The following is a 19,679-nucleotide window of genomic DNA, read 5'->3' on the forward strand; positions in this document are numbered from 1 at the left end:
TAGAATGGAGGAGAGCCACCCCACGGGAAATCCAACTGACCCAGAAGTGAGTCAGATTCTTGAGATTCCGGCCTTATTTGAGTCCGCGGTGGATTCCTCTGCCATCCCCAGTGACGCACGTGCCAGCGTTTAGACTGTTATCTTGTTACACACCCTCTGTAAGAACTGCGAATGTGAAAGTGTTTTGCCCGGGTTTGCTTTCCTTGGAATGAAATCGTTGGAGACTTACAGCATTTTGTGACAGTGTTTATTTAGGCATATGTAGAGGTTCAGCATAAGTGGAGGTTCACAGCATTAGCACACACCAACAACGCTCCCCATCAGATTTATAGGGAGCCAGCACCAGCACCATAGAGTCCTCATAGAGCCAGTGTGGTATAGTGGCGAGAGTGTTGGACTAGGAGTCGGGAGATCTGGGTTCTAGTCCCCGCTCAGCCACGGAAACTCACTGGGTGACTTTGGGCCAGTCACAGACTCTCAGCCCAACCCACCTCACAAGGTTGTTGTTGTGAGGATAAAATGGAGGAGGAGGAGGAGGAGGTATGCCGCCTTGGGTTCCTTAAGGAAGAAAAAATGTAGGCTATAAATGTAATAAATGAGAGAGAGAGAGAGAGAGAGAGAGAGAGAGCGCAACTCAGCCCCTGTGCCTCCCCTTCCGGTTCTTCCCAAACTCCCCCAAAACTACAGGCTTAGGGGGAAGACAAAAAGATGAGTCATCTTCCCACCTCCTTGTTCCATCCCCAAAGGCAGCAGTTGATAACCATCCAGTTAAGACTCAGAAGCTTGTCTGGGCAAGAACTGGACAAATTAGTTCTTTGGGGGTGTGGGGAAAAGGCCTGCTATTCCGGTATCTGCTTAATAAAAGAGGCCAGGCCAGACTGCTCCAGCAGGTTTGACCAACCTGCATCAGTTAGAGCCGTCCTTGTTACTCTGTCACAGGTTTGGAAAGTGCCCCCTTGTAAGGCAGGGCCAACCAAGTTATGTTGCTGCCTGAGGCAAAGGACTGGATGGTTCCCCCCTCCCTGCTATCAGTGTAAAAAAGCCAGCCAGGCTGGCAGTTGAATGTTATTTATTTAATTTATTTATTTACAACATTTATATACCGCTGTACATCTAAACCCCCTTCATGGATCACTGCCTTGTTGTGGCGAAGGGGCTTGCGTAACTCAGTGAACCATAAGCTATGCCGTGCAGGGCCACCCAAGACGGACAGGTCATGGCGGAGAGTTCTGACAAAATGTGGTCCACTGGAGAAGGAAATGGCAACCCACTCCAGTATTCTTGCCAAGAAAACCCCATGGAACGTATCACAAGGCTAAAAGAAATGATGCCGGAAGATGAGCCCCTCAGGTCGGAAGGTGTCCAATATACTACTGGGGAAGAGCAGAGGATATTTCCAAGTAGCGCCAGAAAGAGTGAAGTGAAGTGGCTGGGCCAAAGCCAAAAGGACACTCAGCTGTGGATGTGTCTGGTGGTGAAAAGAAAATCGGATGCTGTAAAGAACAATATTGTTTAGGAACCTGGATCAATGAATCAAGGTTAGGGATGGCGGAGAATTTCTCCACGAATCTTCGGTAGGCTGAGTGCCGACGCATTCGGCCCCCCGAAATTGGTGGGGAAATTCTCTGCCAGCCCCCCGCCCCCCCCCGGGATGGGACTTACCTTCGGCGAATGTCCCTCTTGGCGGCGGGTCCCGGGGGCGTTTCAGCGGGGGCGGGGGTGGCGGCCGGTCTCCCGACCGGCTGCCGCCACTGCCATTACAAAATAGAAAAGTAAAGTTAAAAAAAAAAAAACATACCCGTGATAGGCTACATGACGATTTACGTAGCCTATCACGGCTAGATTTCCAAAGTCAGCCGTGATAGGCTACATAAATCGTCACCTAGCCTATCACGGGTGACTTTGGAAAAAAAAAAAGCGTGTATGCAAATGGCGGCGCCCCATGGGCGGCGCCATTTGCGTTCCTTACTTGGACAGGGGTAGTCTACGTAAAGATTTACGTAGACTACGGCGAAAATAAGGGAACGCTATTTGCGTTGCCCTTATTTTTGCCAGAGTCTACGTAAATCTTTACGTAGACTAGACGTGCCAAAATAAGGAACACAAATGTTCCTTATTTTTGCGTATATTTGCCTACGCTTTTTTTTTTCCCCCAAAGTCACCCGTGATAGGCTATGTGACGATTTACGTAGCCTATCACGGCTGACTTTGGAAATCTAGCCGTGATAGGCTACGTCAATCGTCACGTAGCCTATCACGGGTGTGTGGGTTTTTTTTTTACTGTTTTTTTTCGCGGCTGGGGAGACGGGGCGCTCCTCCCCAGCCTGAATTTGGCCAGCGAGGGATGGGGCGCCTCCCCCCCAGCCTGAATTTCGGCCAGGCGAGGTGGGGCGCCTCCTCCCCTCGCCTGAACTTCGGGGGGAGAACCGAAGCGCCTCCCCCCCACCGCGAAGCAAGCCATGGGACAAGGTAAGTGCCTTTCGTCCATCCCTAAAGGTAAGCTGGAGGTGGTCAAACATGAGATGGCAAAAATGAACATTGACATCTTGGGAATTAGCAAACTAAAATGGACAAGCATGGGCGAATTTAATTCAGGTGACCATTATATCTACTACTGTGGGCAAGAATCCCTTAGAAGAAATGGAGTAGCACTCATAGTCAATAAAAGGGTGAGAAAAGCAGTACTGGGGTACAATCTCAAAAACGATAGAATGATCTCAGTACGAATCCAAGGCAAACCATTCAACATCACAGTAATTCAAGTCTATGCCCCAACCACTGAGGCTGAAGAAGCTGAGGTTGATCGGTTCTATGAAGACCTACAACACCTTCTAGAACACCAAAAAAAGAAGTTCTTTTCATCATAGGGGATTGGAATGCTAAAGTAGGAAGTCAAGAAATCACCGGGATAACAGGCAAGCATGGCCTTGGTGTACAAAATGAAGCAGGACAAAGGCTAATAGAGTTTTGCCAAGAGAACACGCTGATCATAGCAAACACTCCTTTCCAACGGCACAAGAAGCAACTCTACGCATGGATATCACCAGATGGTCAATATCGAAATCAGATTGATTATGTCCTTTGCAGCCAAAGATGGAGAAGCTCTATACAGTCAGTAAAAACAAGACCTGGAGCTGACTGTGGCTCAGATCACGAGCTGCTTCTTGCAAAATTTCAGCTTAAATTGAAGAACGTAGAGAAAACCACGAAACCATTCAGGTATGACCTAAATCATATCCCTTATGAATATACAGTGGAGGTGAGGAATAGATTTAAGGGAAGAGACCTGATAGACAGAGTGCCTGAGGAACTATGGATGGAGGTCCGTAACATTGTTCAGGAGGCAGCAACTCAATCCATCCCAAAGAAAAAGAAATGCAAGAAAGCAAAGTGGCTGTCTCATGAGGCTTTACAAGTAGCTGAGGAAAGAAGGGAAGTGAAAAGCAAGGCAGAAAGGGGAAGATATATCCAACTGAATGCAGAGTTCCAGAGAATAGCAAGGAGAGTCAAGAAGGCCTTCTTAAATGAACAATGCAAAGAAATCGAGGAAAACAACAGAATGGGAAAGACTAGAGATCTCTTCAAGAAAATCGGAGATCTCAAGGGAACGTTTTGTGCAAAGATGGGCATGATAAGGGACAAAGAAGGCAGGGACCTAACAGAAGCAGATGCGATTAAGAAGAGGTGGAAAGAATACACAGAAGAACTATACAGGAAAGATCTGAATGTCCCTGATAGCCATGATAGTGCGGTCACTGAACTTGAGCCAGACATCCTAGAGAGTGAGGTCAAGTGGGCCTTAGGAAGCATGACTAACAACAAAGCTAGCGGAGATGACAGTATTCCAGCTGAGCTATTTAAAATCCTCAAAGATGATGCTGTTAAAGTGCTGCACTCAATATGCCAACAGATTTGGAACACTCAACAGTGGCCACAAGACTGGAAAAGGTCAGTTTACATTCCAATTCCAAAGAAGGGCAATGCCAAAGAGTGTATTCAAACTACCGTACAATTGCGCTCACTTAACATGCCAGCAAGGTATGCTCAAAATCCTACAAGCTAGGCTTCAGCAGTATGTGAACCGAGAACTACCAGAAGTACAAGCTGGGTTTCGAAGAGGCAGAGGAACTAGAGATCAAATTGCCAACATTCGCTGGATCATGGAGAAAGCAAGAGAATTCCAGAAAAACATCTATTTCTGCTTCATTGACTATGCTAAAGCCTTTGATTGTGTGGATCACAACAAACTGTGGCAAATTCCTAAAGAGATGGGAGTACCAGATCACCTTACCTGTCTCCTGAGAAACTTGTACGAGGGTCAAGAAGCAACAGTAAGAACATGGAACAAGTGATTTCAAAATTGGGAAAGGAGTACGACAAGGCTGCATATTGTCGCCCTGCTTATTTAATTTATATGCAGAGTACATTATGAGAAATGCCGGGTTGGATGAATCACAGGTCGGAATTAAGATTGCCGGGAGAATTATCAACAACCTCAGATACACAGATGATACCACCCTAATGGCAGAAAGCGAAGAGGATCTAAAGAGCCTCTTGTTGAGGGTGAAAGTGGAGAGTGCAAAAGCTGGTTTGAAACTCAACATTAAAAAAACGAAGATCATGGCATCTGGCCCCATCACTTCCTGGCATATAGAAGGGGAAGAAATGGAAGCAGTGACAGATTGTATTTTCTTGGGCTCCAAGATCACTGCAGATGGTGACTGTAGCCATGAAATTAAAAGACGCTTGCTCCTTGGGAGGAAAGCTATGGCAAACCTAGACAGCATAGTAAGAAGCAGAGACATCACCTTGCCGACAAAGGTCCGTCTAATCAAAGCTATGGTTTTCCCAGTAGTAATGTATGGCTGTGAGAGCTGGACTATAAGGAAGGCTGAGTGCCGAAGAATTGATGCTTTCGAACTGTGGTGCTGGAGAAGACTCTTACGAGTCCTCTGGACTGCAAGGAGGTCAAATCAGTCAATCCTAAAGGAAATCAACCCTGACTGCTTATTGGAAGGACAGATACTGAAGCTGAAGCTCAAATATTTTGGCCACCTAATGCGAAGAGAAAAGTCACTGGAAAAGACCCTGATGCTGGGAAAGATTGCAGGCAAAAGGAGAAGGGGACGACAGAGGATGAGATGGCTAGATAGCATCACCGACGCAATGAATATGAACTTGAGCACGCTCCGGTAGGGATGTACGAAAGTCACTTACCTTTTTGAAGGGTGACATTCGTGGTGGGGGGGAGGCACTCCATCCCTCCCCCCGAAATTCTGGCTGGGGTGGAAGCGCTGTGTCCCTCCCCCCCCAAATTCTGGCAGGGGGGGTGCTCTGTCCCTCTCCCCCGAAATTCTGGCCGGCCAGCTCCGCAAATGGCGGCAGTCAGCCGTGATAGGTTACGTAAATGTTTACGTAGCCTATCAAGGCTGATTTTAAAAAAACCAAAAACCGCACGTATGCAAATGGTAGCGTAGCGTCTAAACTATTTGCGTTCCCCTTATTTTCGCCGTCTTAGTCTATGTAAATGTTTACATAGACTAAGACGTGCCAAAATAAGGAACGCAAATGGCGGCGCCCATGGGTGTACGCACGGTTTTATTTTTTTCTTTTAAATCAGCCGTGATAGGCTACGTAAACATTTACGTAGCCTGTCACGGTGTTTTTTAAAAATCTAGCCGTGATAGGCTACGTAAATCTTTACGTAGCCTATCACGTTTTTTTGTTTTGTTTTTTTTTAACTGGAAATGGCGGCGGCGGTAGGCAGTCGAAAGACCGGCCGCCTCGCCGCCGGAGCCGCCGCCAGGAAGATTCGCCGAAGGTAAGTCCCGTCCCGGGGGGGGGGGGTGCAGGGGGGTGGCAGACCGTTTCGCCACCAATTTCGGTGGGCCGAATGCTCTGGCATTCGGCCTCCCTGAGATTTGTGGTGAAATTCTCTGACATCCCTACACTCCGGGAGAGAGCGGAGGACAGGAAGGCCTGGCGTGCTATGGTCCATGGGGTCACAAAGAGTCGGACACGACTTAACGACTGAACGACAACAACTACATCTAAACAGATTCCGGAGCACTGAACAATAAAAAATAAAAAGAATAAAACACCATATTCCTTTTTTGTTAGGTTTTTAAAAACAGAATACCAATAAAAAACAAGGCTATTCAATCAAGGAAGGCTTCCTGGAATAGAGCTGTTTTCAAGAGGCTCTGGAAACAACACAATGTTGGTGCCCGCCTGAGCTCCAGAGGCAGGGAGTTCCACGGAAAGGGGGCCACCACACTGAAGGCTCTTCTCTGGGAAGACTCCAATCAGGCCATAGGTCCATGTGGAACCACCAGGAGCATCCTGTCTGATGACCTCAGTGACCGGGCAGGTTGATAAGGGAGAAGGTACTCTAAAGTATCCTTGTCCCAAGTTGTTTAGGGCTTTATACACTAATACCAAAACGTTGAATCTAGCCCACTAGAGAATAGGCAGACAGTGCAGTTCCCTTAGCAATGGAATTGCATGCTGAAAAGGGGCAGCAGCTCCTTACAACAGGCGAGCTACTGCATTCTGCACTAGCTCCAGCTTCTGGACCAGCCAGAATTTTACTTTATGATGGGAAGCACCCAAGGGCAGCAAGATAGCTTAAGGCCGCTCCCCTCATCCTGCACTACAACACACATCATCCCTAGCCATCATGGCCAAACTTCTGCTTCATCTCCTCCTTCAAACATGCAAGAATTGTCTCCACCATGCTGCTGCTCAAGAAGGAATGGATGGTCCTGGGTGAGTTGGCAATGATGCCCCCCCCACCCCCCAGCATCTACTGTCTGAGGCAGCCACCTCATTCTGCCTAATGGTAGGGCCGGCCCTGTTGAAAGGTTATCCTCACCAACCCAGAATCTCACTACAATAGTGGCAGGAAACATGGAGCACCCCAGATGTTGTTGGACTGCAACTCCCATCAGCCCTACTCAGCATAGCTAATGAACAAAGATGAGGGGAGTTGACCTCCAACAACTGGAAAGCCACACGTTCCCGATCCCTGCACTACAAATATCCAAAGTGAGAAACATTCCCTGCCACTCAATTAATCTTCCTCAAGAGGTGGCAGGATTTCTTCATCCTTTGGCTTGAAGGACCCCTCCAGTTTGATCCTGAATTTCTTGTGGAGTACTTCCGGGATTTCGGAGCTCTGCAGCGCGGTCTCTGTACGCTCCCCTCCCCTTGTGGAAATGAGACGCCAACCCATGTAGGTCAGGCGCCCACCATCTTCTTTGTGCAGGGAGCAGAATGACTTACATGTAAAAATGGAGCTAGGCGAAGTCTGGTGATAGAGGCACATGCCAGCAAAATCGTCCAGTGTTTTCTCCTCAAGGGTGAACTTATATAGAGGCCTCCCCTCCTTTCCGGAAACCTCCCGGCGCTCCAACACCCAGACATCCTTGTTCAGGCTCAGCCAAAAAATACCACCTTCCTGGGCCTGTTCTATCTCCGGCCTCAGTTCTAGCGGCTCCATGAAGCCTTCGCCAAAGCCAACATCACACAAGAGCTGGTGCCCGTCCAGCTGCACCAAAATCAACATGTGGTCCAATGGGGGACCGTAACGCCCCGTGAAGCGGTTCCTGACGCGCCCGGCCATGGTTTTGGCATCAAATCCTAAAGTCTGCAGTAGCCACAGGAAAAGGCCGTTCAGCTCGAAGCAGAAGCCACCCCGGTGGTGCCGGACGATCTTGTCATAGAGGAGGGCCAATTCCAGGGTGATGGGCTCCTCGCAATGGATGCTGAGGTTCTCAAAGGGCACGGAGAGGAGGTGGCAGCGGTGCAGGCGCTGCAAGGTCTCCAGAGAAGGCTGCGTGGGGCCCTGGTAGGCGATCCGTTGTAAGTAGCGGCTGACATCCATTTGGGACTAGATGCGGGAGCTCGGGGAGGAGAGAGAACAGGTGGATCAAGATGCCAGTGCTCTCCCTTTGCAGGCCTCACTTTATCCTCCTTCAGTTGTCAGGAGTGGGGGGAGCTCTGATTCTTTATGTGCAACTCAGCATACCCTACACAGACAACTCGGGAATTCTGGCTGCCACCTCACTGCTGCTTGCCGGTCTGCTTACCACTCCCCTCCTCTATGAAATACCTTTGCTGGAATTTCCTGCTGTGTTTGCTGGGTACAAAGAGCAGCGGCAGTTTCACTATTGGGAGGGAGGAGGGAGGAAATGGGAGATGTCAGGTGACCACAAGCATGCCACAAAGAGCACCTCCCACAAGCTTCTTTCTCAGCTCCGTGTGGCCTTAAGCCTTCGTAGCCTCGGGCCAACTGAATGCACTAAGGAAGTGGATCAGTAGAATGATGTAGGAATGCAAGCTGTGTGTGTGTGTGTGTGTGCGCGTGCGAGAGAGAGAAAGAGAGAGAGAGAGAGAGAGAGAGAGGGGAAGGGAGGAACTAGAGGATCGGCTATCCTTGCCTTGATCCTAACCAACAGAGATGACTTAGTGGATAAAGTAGCAGTTACAGGAACTCGGGGAGGGGGGGTGCCCATGTTATACTTGAGTTCTTGGTTCTACAGGAAGCAAAAGCTGCACGTAGCCAAACGTGTTCCCTGGATTTTAGGAAAGCCAATTTTAATACACTCAGAAGAATGATAAGTAAGGTCCCATGGCAAGCTAATACTCTGGAAGACAAACAAAATTCAAAGTGATCTTGATAGTCTGGAGCGCTGGCCTGAAAACAAAAAGAATGAAATTTAATAGGGATAAATGCCAAGTTCTGCACCTAAAAAAAGAAACCAAATGCACAGTTACAAGATGGACGGGGGGCGGGGGTGTACTTGGCTCAACAATACTATGAGTGAGAAGGATCTTGGAATTGTTGTTGATCACAAGCTGAATATGAGCCAACTATGTGATGTGGCTGCAAATGCTATTTTGGGCTGCATTAATAGAAGTATAGCTTCCAAATCCCGGGTAGTACTAGTTCCTCTCTACTCCGCACTGGTTAGGCCTCATGTTGAGTACTGTGTCCAGTTCTGGGCACTACACTTTAAGAAGGATGCAGACAAACTGGAGAGGGTTCAGAGGAGGGCAACGAAGATGATCAGGGGACTGGAAACAAAGCCCTAGGAGGAGAGACTGAAAGAACTGGGCATGTTTAGCCTTGAGAAGAGAAGACTAAGGGGAGATACCATAGCGCTCCTCAAGTACTTCAAAGGCTGTCACAGAGAAGGCCAGGATCTCTTCTCGATCATCCCAGAATGCAGGACATGGAATAATGGGCTCAAGTGACAGGAAGCCAGATTCCGGCTGAACATCAGGAAAAACTTCTTGACTGTTAGAGCAATATGACAATGGAACCAATTACTTAGGGAGGTAGTGGGCTCTCCCACACTGGAGGCATTCAAGATGAAGCTGAACAGCCATCTGTCAGGGATGCTTTGACTTGGATTCCTGCATTGAGCAGGGGGTTGGACTCAATGGTCCTATAGGTTCCTTCCAACCCTACTATTCTATGAGAGAGAGAGAGAGAGAGAGAGAGAGAGAGAGAGAGCAGCCAGGAGCCAAATATGTATACTAAAATTGTGAACCAGTTCTAAATAAGGACCTCAAGTCTTTAGTTCTGTGAGACATTAGAGCTTTCTCAGTAAGAATTCCTGGCAGCCTCATATGATGGCATTTCCCACAATTCCTATGTCCATTAAACCAGCGCCGACCCTACCATTATACATAGTGATGCTCCTGCATTAGGCAGTGGAGTGAGAGGAGCGGCAAATTGTGCCGCTACCCCGCGCCCCGCTGTGCTGCCAACCACCATCCCACTTCCTCCAGCAGTTGCTTTTGGGAGCTCTGCCAGCTGTTCCCCCACTGTGACATTTACTGCAGAGAGAAAGAGAGAGAGAGAGAGAGAGAGAGAGAGAGAGTGAGCGGCTGGCAGGGCTCTCTAGAACAGCCACTGGCCCTCTTGTTGTTCGCCACCACTTCCCCTTACTACAGAAGGTAGTTTGGGAATATCCTGGTAGATCTCTGGGTGATTTTCAGCAGAATCACGAGAGTTTTTGACCCACAGTTATTTAGCAATAGCAACAACAAAATGACCCCCCCATCTAAATTAGGCTACTGTAATGAATAAAACTTGGGGTAACCAAGAGTTGGTTGGGTTCCCAAATCTACAACTGTGAAGTCTACCTGTAAAGAATAAGCTGTCAGAGGAGGCCATTGCAGAACCTGCTCTCAGAGGAGGCCATTGCAGTATCTCTGCATGTCAGAACGTGTTTTAGACATGCCTTCTTTGAGGGCAGGTAACGTGAATGATCCAATCACAGGGAACATAATTTGCATTGCTGCACTGAATGATCTATTTGCACCCTAGACAGACAGAGCACAAATTAATTAAAGGAGGTTGATTAGAAAGAGTGACAACCAGAACCATGAAGTGGGCAGCATCCTCTCTGAGGGGGGACTTCGGCGCATAGTTTATGCATTCGTACACCTCATCACTATTACACATATGAGTTCCTATGACTGTCTTGACCCATGTTTTGGGACTCAAGCCTGCTTAAATTATTTCTGACAAATTAGTTATTTATTTATTATATTTTTAATCTGTCCAATAACCAATATTCTCTGGGAGGATTGCAAACATTTAAAAGACTAACATGCTATAGAAACAGTTAAAATATAAAATGCAGTACAAATAATTAAAAGAATAAAATACACTACAAAGCAAAGCAATGAGCAGCACAAGGATCGATAAAACAGCCATAAAAAAATCTAGAATTAGGGCTCTAAAATGCCTGGGAGAAAAGAAAGGTCCTTTGCTTGGCGCTGAAAAAAATAACAAAGAAGGCACCAAGCGAACCTCTTTGGGGAGTTCATTCCACAATTGGGGTGCCACAACTGAGAAGACCCTCTCTGTTGTAGCCACCCTGCTCAGGCACCAATTCAATACATCCACTGCCTCATCTGGGTTTCATGAAAAGGAGAGGTAGAGCTGGGTGTCATTGGCATATTGATGGCACCTCAGTCCACATCCCTGGATAACCTCCCCCAGTGGTTTCATGGAGATGTTAAATAGCATGGGGGATAAAATTGAGCCTGTGGAACCCTGCAACAAAACTGCCATGGAACAGAGCAAGAATCCCCCAGCACCTCCTTCTGGAAGTGGCCATCCAAGCAGGAATGGAAGCTGCTGAGTGGTCCAAGAAAACTAACAGGTTTGTACCTCCCTGTCTGTCTCTCAAGAAAGGTCATCCCACAGGGTGACCAAGGCAATTTCTGTCCCAGAATCAGGCCTAAAGCTGGATTGAAATAGATCTAGAAAACCGACTTCCTCCAAGAATGCCTGGAGTTGATCAGTAACCCTGCACTCTAGAACCTTGCCCAAGAAGGAGATGTTAGCAATTGGGCTATTGTTGTCCTCCATTTCTTGGTCCCGATAGGTTTCTTCAGGAGCAACCTGATTACTGCCTCTTCTAAGGAGGCTGGTGCGGCGCCCTCTCTCAAGGAGAAATTTGCAGTCTTCCAGTCCTCACCCATCCATTCCTCCTTATTAGATGTAACAAGCCAAGATTCGCAAGGGATGAGGATACAAGTGGCTGGTTGAACTCATCCAAGCACCTTGGCTGCATCCTCATGCCCCAACAACTGAAACTCATCCAATGCAGCTGGACCAGATGGTGCTCTGGATGCCTTCATTAATGGAACTACGCTAAAAAAGGATTCCAAGTCATGCCAAATATGAGCTATTTTATCTTCAAAGTGTTATGCCAAATTTATCACAGTGAGCTCTGTTGAGGGCATGACCAATTCCCCCACAGAGTCAGATTGTAATATGCCCCGCACCACCTGAAACAGCTCTGCTGGATGTCATTTTGAAGATACAATGGAGGTGGAAAAGAACTTCTTCGCCACCCTTCCTCTAAAACTGATTAGAACTCATTAGGCTTAGTAATGAGCTCCAATCAGTTTTTGGTCAGATTCAGCCCAAGACTTCCTCCACTTGCATTCCAGCTGACGTCCTGCTTGCTTCATTGCCCTCAGCTCCAAGGTGTATCAAGGACTAATCTGGCTCTGCCAAGGGAGAGCTGGTGCTTGGGCACGATCATGTGAACCATCCCGGTCAATTCCATGTCCCAAAGAGTGACCAGGATTTTGACAGGAGTACCAGTCATACAACTGGAAAATCCCGAGACCTTTGGAAGCCAGTAGGCACCATTAGTCTCCAGGAGTGGACCATTTTAATAGGTCCCCCATCCTTCCAGAGGGAAAAAGCTGCTGAAAGTCTACACCTCAGGTAGTGATCTGACCATGATAAAGGGGTAGCTGTTAAAACCCCCTCCCACTTTTGGATCACTGTCTTCCTTCCCAGCTGAGAAAACCCAGAGTGTGATCTGCTTGCATGCGTTGGGCTAATGGCATTTTGGGACACCCCCATGGTTGTCATGGCATCCATGAAGTCCTGAGCTACACCTGATTGGACAGCCTCAGCATGGATATTGAGGTCTCCCACGGCAGTCATCCCAGCACCAAGACTATCCCTGTCAGCCTGAAGCTGCAAGCTGGTTGTGGTTCCAGCTGTATATACATTACAGACCTAAACTGGTTTGACCATCATTCCTTCTCCCAAGGAAATCCTGGAAGCTGCAGTTCTGTGAAAAAAAGCTGGCCAGGAATCTTAAAAGTGCTGGCTTAGGTGGTCCTTTGGGACCAAACTGCATATTACATCGGTGATCTGTGACTGGATCACCCAACATGTTTTTCTTTAGCAGCTGCAGCCCTGGCAGGGTGGTGGTGGTGGGGACTCTGAGTGTGTGTGTATTTTTCATTAAAGCCCCCCTACCTCCCTTCTACTGCCATAATTGGTCTATTTTTTCACATTTGTGTTTGGGTGTCCCCAAAACATGAACACAGAAGTACACAAACTCCTATTCAAAGCCAGAATTAAAAAAAAAACAAGTTAAGCGGTATTAAAATCTAAATAATAAGTTGTTGTTATTTCAGAGCCTTGGGAGAGGAAACTTCCATCTCTGTTGGGTTATTATGTCGCTATGGAGCAAGGAATTCTATGTCAATGTAAGAAAATGGTGCTTGTGCATTTGGATTTTGGCAGAAGTCAACACCAATCCCAAACACAACTGTCATCTCCACAGATCCCTCCATTTTGCTCCTTGGACCTCTTCAAGTCAAGGCTGGGTTCTCCTCTCTCAGGTCTACCTCCTGATTTGATAGTGATCTGAATTTCCCCACCAAAGCTGCTGGGAGATTTAGGACTACTCATGGCAATGTAGAGTTGTCCACGGCAGAAGACAGGTGTAGGCAGATAGATGCCAACTTGGTTTGCCTGGCTGCAACATGCACCATGCCAGGACCCCATCCAGCCTCACCGTGAAAGTGCAGCAAAGGGTAAACCAAAGGGTCGCCATGACTCTCCATGTAGGAGACCTTGTGGCACTCCACCTTCAGGGTATACTATCAGGCAACGATCAGCCAGAGGAAAGCCATCCGAGGCAACAAACACAGCAGCAGTTTCAGAGACATGAAGAACGTTATGGCATCTAGAACGAGCCACAGTGTTCATTATTCTGCAGTTGTGATGGAAGCACAGTGAGAACGTCCACTGGTGCACATCCAGCAGCATATGCGTCAGCGTTCTCATACCATGTCATTGGGTGGACTTTTAAAAGCTGGACTTTTAATGTTTGGTCAACTAACTTGACCGAGTTCATTCTGAATCTGATGTTGGGTAATGGATCTACCCACTTGTCAGTCTACTTGTTTGCCTATACTCATGCTCTGCCTGTGTGTGGACTTGTAAATACATCAGACATTAAAAAGATATCATACATTTCCTGGGGGGTTTCTCCATGACAATGGAAGAAGAGAGAAGGTGAAGCCAATCGTGGCTTACCTAGGGGTGTACGAAACCCCGCTTACCTGGCTCCGCCGGGTTCTGCTGGGGGGGGGGAGACCCTCCGTCCCTCCCCCCGGAGTCCTGGCTAGCCGGCTCCGCTCCGCAGCCAAGCCGTGGAGCTGCCGGCCAGCTCCGGCCGCCCGCAGCCGGGCAGCCCTGCAGGGACACAAATGGCGGCTGTTGTAGCCGCCGTCATTAGCGTCCCTTTTCGCCATGATAGGCTACGTAAGAATTTACGTAGCCTATCATGGCAGGGGAAAAACCCAAGCATATGCAAATGGTGGTAGCCACCGCCATTTGCGTATGCTGGTTTTTCCCCCCCCTGCCGTGATAGGCTACGTAACTACTGACGTAGCCTATCACGGCAGGGGGGAAAAAATCCCCAGCGTACACAAATGGCGTCGCCTACCGCCATTTGCGTATGCTTGGGTTCCCCCCCCTGCCATGATAGGCTACGTAAATACTTACGCAACCTATCACAGCCTCCACAGGGACGCAAATGGCATCCCTGCGTTAGCTGTGATAGGCTACGTAACTAGTTACGTAGCCTATCACGGCTGAAGAGGAGCAAGCGAATGGCGGCTGCAGGACGGCTGCCATTCACACAGCAGCGCGGATGGGAGCAGGTAAGTGCTCTGTTTCACGCATCTTTCGTGGGGTGGGGGTGGCGGGCACTTCGTCCCGCACACCTTTCATGGGTTGGGGGGGCGGGGGCTTCGTTCCGCGACGGGTTTCGGGGGATCAACGAGATCCATCACGGAATTCTCTGACATCCCTAGGCTTACCTGGATTTTTCAAGGAGCTGGCTTTGGTCTGTACAGGGCTCCATGAACAAGTGAATCACAGTCGCTTCACAGAACATGCTTCCAGGTGGGGTGGGGGTTGGAGTGAATGTCATCTTAGTGGTAGGGGCTGCTCAACCAATAAGAGGGCTCCCCCCCCGTCCAGGCTCTCCCCCCCTTTTCTTCTTTGATAAAATCCTGGGAGGTTTCCTCACCTGTATCCACAGAAATCACTCTCTTTCTCTCTTCCCCCACTCCACCGACAATCACAAAAGAAACACCATGTTCTAGCTGCCCTGCTGTGATCAATCAAAGCTTTGAAGCTTAGACAAGGTTCTCTAAATGTGTTATTTCAATTCATGGGAGTCTCGGGAATGCGCAGTTTGTGCTGGGAAAGACAGGGTGGGGAAATGGATGGGAAACCAGCCCCCTTTCTAACCCGATGCTGCACAGGATCGGGATGATTGAAGGTGGAAGTAGTTATTTCTTAAGGTGATAAACCAAACAATGGAGAATCACAGCTTTGCGAAAGCACTTTACAGCCTTTAGGGAATAGCTTTAAAATGTGCTATTTCAAAAGGGCGGGGGGGTATATGTAAATTTTGATGTGCGCATTCAGGGGACAAGCCTCATTGATCACAATGGGAGTTACTTCTGAAACTAATTGGTTTGTGCTGGGAAACACATGGGCAGGAAACATGCAGGAAACACCCCTAGACCAGGGTCACAGTAAAAGGCACACCCCTGGGCAGGCCTAGCATTCGGCTGAATCTGAGCAGAATGTATAGCCCTATACACTTCAGAATTCATCCTGCTGCTTTCACCAGCAGTCAGGTCATCAATAAACACCAGTGACCTGGCTCCATTGGCAGCCATACATGCCCATGCCATAACACTGCCTCTACCACCATGTTTGACAGATGATGTGGTATGCTTTGGATCATGAGCTATTCCTTTCCTTCTCCACACTTTTCTCTTCCCATCATTCTGGTACAAGTTAATCTTCGTTTCATCAGTCCAAAGAATCTTATTCCAGAACTGGGCAGGCCTTTTTAGGTGTTTGCTAGCAAAGGCTAATCTGGCCTTTCGGTTCTTGAGTGTTCCCAGTGGTTTGCACCTTGTTGTGAAGCCTCTGTATTTACAGTCATAAAGCCGTCTCTTGACTGTAGATGTTGACATGCCTACCTCCTCAAGAGTGTTTTTGACCTGGCTAGATGTTGTGAAAGGGTTCCTCTTCACCATTAACAGAATTCTGCAGTCATCCAGTTTAGTTGTCTTCCGTGGTCTTCCAGGCCTTTTGCTGTTGCTGAGCTTGCCAGTTCATTCCTTCTTTTTCAGGATGTTCCAAACTATTGTATCGGCCACTCCCACTGTTTTTGCTATCTCTCTGATGGATTTATTTTGTTTCTTTGGCCTAATGATGGCCTCCTTCACTTGCATGGACACCTCTTTGGACCTCATGTTGGGAGTTCCAGTGAACAGCTACCAAATGCAAATGTAACGCTCAGAACCAGCTCCAGGCCTCTTATCTGCTTGATTGGTCATGGGGTACCCAGGAAACAGGCCACACCTGGCCATGCAGCTGCTTGTCAGCCATTCGTTCCATTACTTATGAGCCACCAACGATGGGTGTGTGTGTATGCCACTGGCTGTACTTCCTGAGTGGTTAGTGCCCTACTTTTGTCAAACTCCTTGAATTACAGCTGAAAGTCCTGACTTCGCTCCCATCTGGGTGTGTTTCCTTTCACCTTCAGTGTGGTAGTGTATGGAGGCCAACTGCCAAAACAGTTGTCCTTGTTCCAATATTTCTGGCCCTGACTGTATATACCACCCTACATCCTGCTAGATTTCATGGCACTTTACAACAGCATAACCAATATTAGTATCATTCAATCCCATACCCAAATGAAATAATGCCAAGAGGCAAAATTCTAAAATGTCCTAACAGCAGCCATCCAAATTTAATATATTCAAAATGCTGTGACGAATCAAATACATTTTTGCCCATCATCTGTAAAGTAGTGACGTGGGCCCTGTATGAGCATCCTTAGGGGAGAGATTTCCATAATGGGCACCACACCTGTAAAAACTTCTCCCTTATAGGGACCCACCTCACTGGACATGAGGGAGGCAATCTCAGAACGCCTTTGACAGATTATCTTAAAGACTGGGCAGGTCGATATGAGAGTAGAAGCTCTTGCAGGCACTTCAAGCCCTATTTTTATTTTTATTTAATTTTACCTTATTTTTAGGCTGTCTTAAGGGTTGGACAGTTTAGGGCTGCCAGTACACAATGTAGGAGTTTTGAAGGGAGACTCTTCCAGCCTTTCTGAAGTCCTATGTCTTTGTGAGCTCAGTTTTTTTTCCCCTCAGGCTTTGTCATTATAGAATTTTTTTTTGGGGGGGGGGGAATATAGGCCTTGATGAGAACCATGATTTGATAAAGAGAACACAGGTCATCAGGACCATTCAGCCCTTGTTTTCAGACGTTCTGTTCTGAGCACCTTGGCAACTGTAGCATGGACATCCTTGTTCTGTAAGGTATAGATGATGGGGTTGAGGAGAGGGATGATCACTATGTAAAAGATAGAAACGTGTTTGTCGTGGCTGGGGTCTGTACCTGACTGAGGCGTCATGTACACGACAATGAGGCTTCCATAGAACTTTGTGACCACCATTAGGTGGGAGGCACATGTGGAGAAGGCCTTAGTCCGGCCTGCACCTGAGCTCATGCACACTACAGTCATCAGGATGAGTCCATAAGAACTGAGGATGGTGGCCAGTGGGATAAGTAAGGTGATAACTGCTGCCCACAAGATGACGGCCTCAGTGAAGCTAGTGTTGGTACATGCTAGCCTAATCACCATGAGACACTCACAGCTGAAATGACTGATGTAGCTGGGACCACAGAAAGGGAGGCGCATAATAAAGGCTGTAATCAGCACAGAGAGGAGGAAGGCGCCTACCCATGAGACAGCAGCCAGAACCAAACAGCGTCTCCTACTCATGGCCACAGCATACACCAGGAGACAGCAGATTGCCAGGTACCCGTCAGGCCATGGCACCCAGCAGCAATCCTTCAGTGCATGCCAGAGCACATGCCATGTACATCTGGAATGTGCAGTGCATGAAAGAGAGTCGTCCACTCCCAGCTAGCAGGTGAGCCAACATCTGGGGCACAATAATGCTGGTATAGCACATCTCCAAGAGAGAGAGGTTGGTGAGGAAGAAATACATTGGGGTGTGGAGGCGGAAGTCAACCCAGACCAGCATGATGATGAGAAGGTTGCTCACCATGGAGATCAGGTAGGCAATAAGGATGACCACAAAGAGGGCAATCTGTGTCTTGTGGTTGCTGGTTAGTCCAACCAGGATGACCTGTGTGATGGTGGTGTGGTTCCCAGGCCCAGTTCTATCTTGCATCCTGCAGAGAGAGGGAGAGAGAGCAACACAGGAAGTTAACAAAGAACTTCACACATGCCATAGTAGGTCCAATTGGTCCAGAAAATGTTTAAATCAATACTTGTTGATTCCCCCCCCCCTTCAACTAGTTTGAGGAATAGCTAGCATCCATCCTTCCTTTATTTATTAGTCTTGAAGCCTACCCATTGCATTTGCAAGAGCCCACAGCAGCTGCCAGTGCTGTGAACAGACAACAAATTGCATTCCATAAAGTTGAAGACCTGTTCTATATAAAATATTGGGTTAAATTGGCCTAGACAGACTTCGACCTGGGGCTGGAATGCTACTTTTATGAAGACCATTTCATTTGCATGTGATTGGTATACAACAAGAACCAGGCTTACAGGTCCTTCTTCCTCCTGAAATGCAAAGGGATTCACAACACACATATAGAGGGGACAGGAGTACAGGGACTGGGGCTGGACCTCAGCAGAATTTCCTTCCCCCTATACATATATAGCAAGAGTCTCATCAGACACTGCATAGCATGATATCAGCAGTGTTTAAACTGTCTTCAAGGCACATTTGACTCATCTGCTCAGAGACCTCAGCAGGTCTGCCATAGTATTCCAGTGCATTGCAGAAAGCCATGCTCTGGGGCAGGCACCCTGTTCATGTGGGGCACTGAAGAGAACTGTTTGGAGCCCTGCCTCCATGATGAGCATGCAACCAAGTAAACAGTTGACACATTGGAAGGGGAAGATCAATAGCACTGAATAATCTATTCTTCCAAAGTAGCTTGTCTACTATGACTGATCTCTACATGAGTAAGACCTGTAACAAACTTCCCAGTAAGCCAGAAGTTCCCTCCAACATAGTAGCAAAGCCACTGCTTACAGAACTTCATGGCAAGACAGTTACCCAACACACACACACATACTAGGAAACTTATGGGATGTGTCTTCCTACAGCAGCCTTCCCCATCCTGGCTCTCTCTGGATGTATTGGACTCCAAAACCCATCACCCAAGCCAGCATGACATGCAACAGACTCCACAGTTTGAGATACTCTAAAGAAGGATGGGCTGAAAAGTCCTCACAAATTCAACCTCAGACTTGGTTGATGCCTTTCTTGGACATACATCTTTCTTGGACATAAATCTGAAGACAAATGTCATGGTTAGCCATTTCAGGGTGGAGTGTTGGCTTAGAAGAGAAGCAGATGAACAAGATTCCAACATGGTCCAACCTATGCATCAAGACTAGAGGCAGAGGGGGCATCATTTAGTTTTATATAAGTTCTTCATTCAGATCAGCCTATCTGAGACCATCACACCTCCAAGGAAGTTGCCAGGATCAGCTAAGCCCTTGATGGGCCAGTTCAAGGCCCCTGCCTGATCTCCTGTCTTATCGTTCTTCATCTTTAACCTGGACTTGGACTGGACCGCTCTTCCAGTGTTGGCTCCAGGTTTTTGAGGGCCCTTGGGCAAGACACCCTCAGTGGCTCCCCTCCGTCTATGCCTACTCTCATCACCTGTCCTGAGTGCGTCAAATAGGGGATGCCTTCACACAGAGGTTTGTCCTCTGAGAGCCCTTCAAGTAGAGGACTCACTGTCC

General features: G+C 47.9%; 1 protein-coding gene and 1 pseudogene across 2 annotated transcripts; both read right to left on the minus strand.

Annotated features, from left to right (window-relative positions):
* Positions 1-230: 230 nt before the first annotated feature.
* On the minus strand, positions 231-8,695 carry LOC146342460 (arylamine N-acetyltransferase, pineal gland isozyme NAT-10-like). Of its 2 annotated transcripts, XM_084806176.1 has the most exons (2): positions 7,285-8,120; positions 231-1,468 (listed from the first exon to the last, which is right to left on the minus strand). In XM_084806176.1, exons 1-2 carry the CDS (start codon positions 7,883-7,885, stop codon positions 1,371-1,373), a joined length of 699 nt encoding a protein of 232 aa, XP_084662302.1. In that variant the 5' UTR covers positions 7,886-8,120; the 3' UTR covers positions 231-1,370. The 2 variants fall into 2 exon arrangements, with proteins under 2 accessions (XP_084662302.1, XP_084662301.1); XM_084806175.1 differs by lacking the exon at positions 231-1,468 and having other exon boundaries at positions 5,746-8,695.
* LOC146342461 (olfactory receptor 2D2-like) lies at positions 8,065-19,483 on the minus strand (annotated as a pseudogene).
* Between the last annotated feature and the right edge of the window lie 196 nt (positions 19,484-19,679).

This window comes from Heloderma suspectum, chromosome 6 (genome assembly GCF_057233095.1).
Source record: "Heloderma suspectum isolate Gila_16-S chromosome 6, 16-S_ref, whole genome shotgun sequence".
Classification (NCBI taxonomy): Eukaryota; Metazoa; Chordata; class Lepidosauria; order Squamata; family Helodermatidae; genus Heloderma; species Heloderma suspectum.

Coding starts and splice junctions, on each gene's coding strand:
- LOC146342460 (XM_084806175.1), bottom strand. CDS start 7,885: ATGGATGTCAGCCGCTACTTACAACGGATCGCCTACCAGGGCCCCACG.